This window comes from Vicugna pacos, chromosome X, assembly GCF_048564905.1.
Source record: "Vicugna pacos chromosome X, VicPac4, whole genome shotgun sequence".
In the NCBI taxonomy this organism is placed as follows: domain Eukaryota; kingdom Metazoa; phylum Chordata; class Mammalia; order Artiodactyla; family Camelidae; genus Vicugna; species Vicugna pacos.
Window position 1 is genome coordinate 108987066 of NC_133023.1, and position 3529 is coordinate 108990594.

The following is a 3529-nucleotide window of genomic DNA, read 5'->3' on the forward strand; positions in this document are numbered from 1 at the left end:
TCATGTCCTGAAATAAGCACAGGACCGGGAGAAAAGAGACTCTGGATTTAATCTCAGCAATGACTCTAAACTAAAGGTGTCATATCACGCAAACTGCTTCATTTCTCTATGCCTCAGTTTCTTTATCATCTAATGGTCCCCTAACACCTGTTCTGCTGTGTTGGCAGATTGCTTAGTGCCACAACCTTCTAAGGTTAAGAAGACAAGAAGGTTTTCTGATAAAAAGAGACCTAGTTTTACTTATAGCACCACTGACTCTTTTATCTCCTTCATCAGTGTTCCATTTCTCTCTTCTTTTCTACTGTAATGCACCATACTACACTATACTATACATAGAGTGGACAAATAATAAGGCTTAATTAAAAGCTAAAGGAACATCAACAACCAAACTATCACGGAGGGCTAAAATCTTATTCTAACCACGTGATGTTTACTAATTAATACTAATACTTCAGCAATATAACAATATATTCAGCAGTAAGAATAATCATTATTAAATACTTTTCCCTGGAAGTAATTGTTGTCACTTCCCTAGACTCCCAGGGATTTTTGTTGGCATATTACAAGACCATCTTAATTTCATACAGATCTGAGTTTCAGTGTGGGATCAATCCCATCTTAGCTGTACAAGATGTGATAGGTTGTATCATCTCTCTGGCTCTCAGTTTCTTCTCTGTAAAATGGGTATACCAAGGCCCAATTCACAAGTATGTAAAATACCTAGCACAGGCCTTGGGACCTGATAGGCCGTCCCCAAGTGCTACTTTCATTTCTCCTGTTTCAGGTGCTTGGCTCCTCTATTTAGAGCTATTACTATTTCACTCCTCCAAGGCCCTCTCTTCTGTATCAGGCTTCTCTTAAATATATCACTGGCTTTACCATACCTCCTATAGACCACTAGAACCTACACCTGGACCATCTATCACTTTAATACACACTGGCATTTTAAAAAGCAGTCCTGTGAATATCCATTTTCCTTTTAAAGTCCTTCAGGGCCATTTAAAATTTTTGAAATAAAAGAAACATTCCAGAACCTCTCTACCAAGATTTTTAACATCAGTCCCTTTGCGAGACACATGTTTTCCCAAAGAATATTGCTACCTATTCTTCCTACCTTACAAGGCAGCCGCGAGGACAAAAAAGGTAATAGAAGTGAAGCTGTTAATAATTTCCAGGGGTAGAGAAAAATTATCTAAATGGAAGGATCTGCTCGTCAGTCAACTGGGAGACTTTATTTTCCTGACAAAAAAGTGTGAAACCATATAGCAATTAAAATTATCTTTCTAGCCTGCCACATCAATGTCCCTTCCATTGTGTTTCCGCATAGCCCATTTCAGCTGTATTCACTGTCTGCAGCTAGCGATTACTGAAGCGCTCGCTGCAGTAAGAAGCCCTTCCTCAGCTTCGCAGCCACTTAATAACACGTTCCTCATTCCGCAGAGCAAATTCTGATTCTGGATAAGATGAAACCACGGTGAAATTATATTTAATGGGGGAAGAAAACAACAGTGTTCACTCTGTCCTCTGTTTCTCTGCATATATTGTCGTGTCAGGACTGTAGCAAGCGGAGAGTGGATGTCTGGTTCCCATTCCAATGAGGGATTCAAATAGGAATGATTCTCATATCCATGATAAACAGCTTCATTGCTAAAAGCTGCTGTGGAAAGTGCCAGGGGATCTCTTCACCCCACTTTTAACATGAGGTCCATATGTGGAGATGTTCTAACAGGGCGATATGCAGTTTGAGCTCTGTCTTTAGTTGTGATATGAGGTTGTTAAGCCATTCACCTGCTCCTTCTCCAACTTCATTCTCTACTTTAATGAATTTGTCAGATCCCAGAATTAGGGGTGATGGCAATGGCAGAGAACAAAGTGACAACCTCTGAGAAGTAAAGTGGCTTCAATCAATTTCCTATGCAGTCTACTAGTACTAAACACAACACCAATATAGCTAAATATACAGAAAGTGCAATGGAAGCTCAGAAGGAATAGAATCTCAGTTGGTCTGAAATAATCACATGGGGCTTAAAGGAATAAAAGAGTATTGTCAGGCGAATAGCTGGGACAGGTTGGAGGAGCAGTTAATTTTGACAGAGGTAAAACAGAATGTGCAGAGGAAGAGAAGCCCAAGAAAATGGTTCATTTATTATGAAACTTCATCTAGTCTGCTATTCCCATAGCATCACATAGTCTATGATTTCACTAGATAAGATAAAATTTATACACACACACACACACACACATACACACACACAACCATGCAGAATGACTCTGGCATGGTTCTTAGTTTTATAAAATTACGTTCAGTTCAAATGAAATCCAACTGCAGATGAAGAGGAATTTTAATGACTTTAAGAACTAAGACAACTTAAGCTACTAATGTTTACTTTCCACAGGTGCACTGGCACTGCCTTATCTGTCAAAATGGAAACAAGTGGGTAAAACTGTTCAAACAAAGATGGATAGTACATAAATAACACTTAAGGACTCTTTCAGCCCTGAGATTCGATATGTTATGAAATGAAATTTTATTAACTTAAATAATAGTAACAGCAGTTAAGAGATATGAGAATTAGGCAGCCATCTTCCAGTTGGCATCATGGCCGCCCTTAGACCCCTGGTGAAGCCCAAGACCGTCAAAGAGAGGACCAAGAAGTTCATCCGGCACCAGTCAGATCAATGTGTCAAAATTAAGCAGAACTGGTGGAAACCCAGAGGCACTGACAACAGGGTGTGCAGGAGGCTCAAGGGCCAGATCCTGATGCCCAACATCGGTTACGGGAGCAACAAAAAAAAAGCACATGCTGCCCAGCAGCTTCCACAAGGTCCTGGTCCACAACGTCAAGGAGCTGGAAGTGCTGCTGATGTACAACAATCTTACTGTGCTGAGATTGCTCACAACATCTCGTCCAAGAATCACAAAGCCATTGTGGAAAGAGCAGCCCAGCTAGCCATCGGAGTCCCACTGCCAACCAATCGCAATACCAGGCTATGCAGTAAAGAAAATGAATAGACAGCTTGTGTGCACATTGTATTTGTGTTAATAAAACCATGAAACTCAAACACAGATACGATAATTAAATTATAAAACTTAGATCACAATTGAAAATGGCATTTATCCTTCTCCAGTGGTATAAGGCTACCCTTTAGAGGCAAAGATAATGACCACAGCATCACTGTTAAATTAGCCATACTGACTTGTTTTTTCCTATAGTGAGGTATATTTCACAGATGTATTATCTCTACCATTAGTGGCCAATGGAAAATATTTACAGGAGAAGATAAAATGAATTAAATTAAGTTCATTATGTGCTAGGGTATATATCATATGCATGTATATATCATTTAATCCTCACAATAATGTAAGTGATAGGTGCTGTTATTTATTTGTTATTGTTGGCAGTTAGTTTTGTGTGTGTGTGTGTGTGTGTGTGTCTGTTTTGTTTTGGAAAATGAGGCACAGAAAGGTTGGGTCACTCATCTAGTAATTGAAGAACGAGAGCTCAGTTTTAATGCTTCTGCTTTTACC

At 39.4% G+C, this 3529-nt stretch overlaps 1 protein-coding gene across 1 annotated transcript; it reads left to right on the top strand.

Annotated features, from left to right (window-relative positions):
• Positions 1–2599: 2599 nt before the first annotated feature.
• On the top strand, positions 2600–3013 carry LOC102532986 (large ribosomal subunit protein eL32-like). Its single transcript, XM_072955944.1, has one exon. It carries the CDS (start codon positions 2600–2602, stop codon positions 3011–3013), a length of 414 nt encoding a protein of 137 aa, XP_072812045.1.
• The last annotated feature ends 516 nt before the right edge of the window (positions 3014–3529 follow it).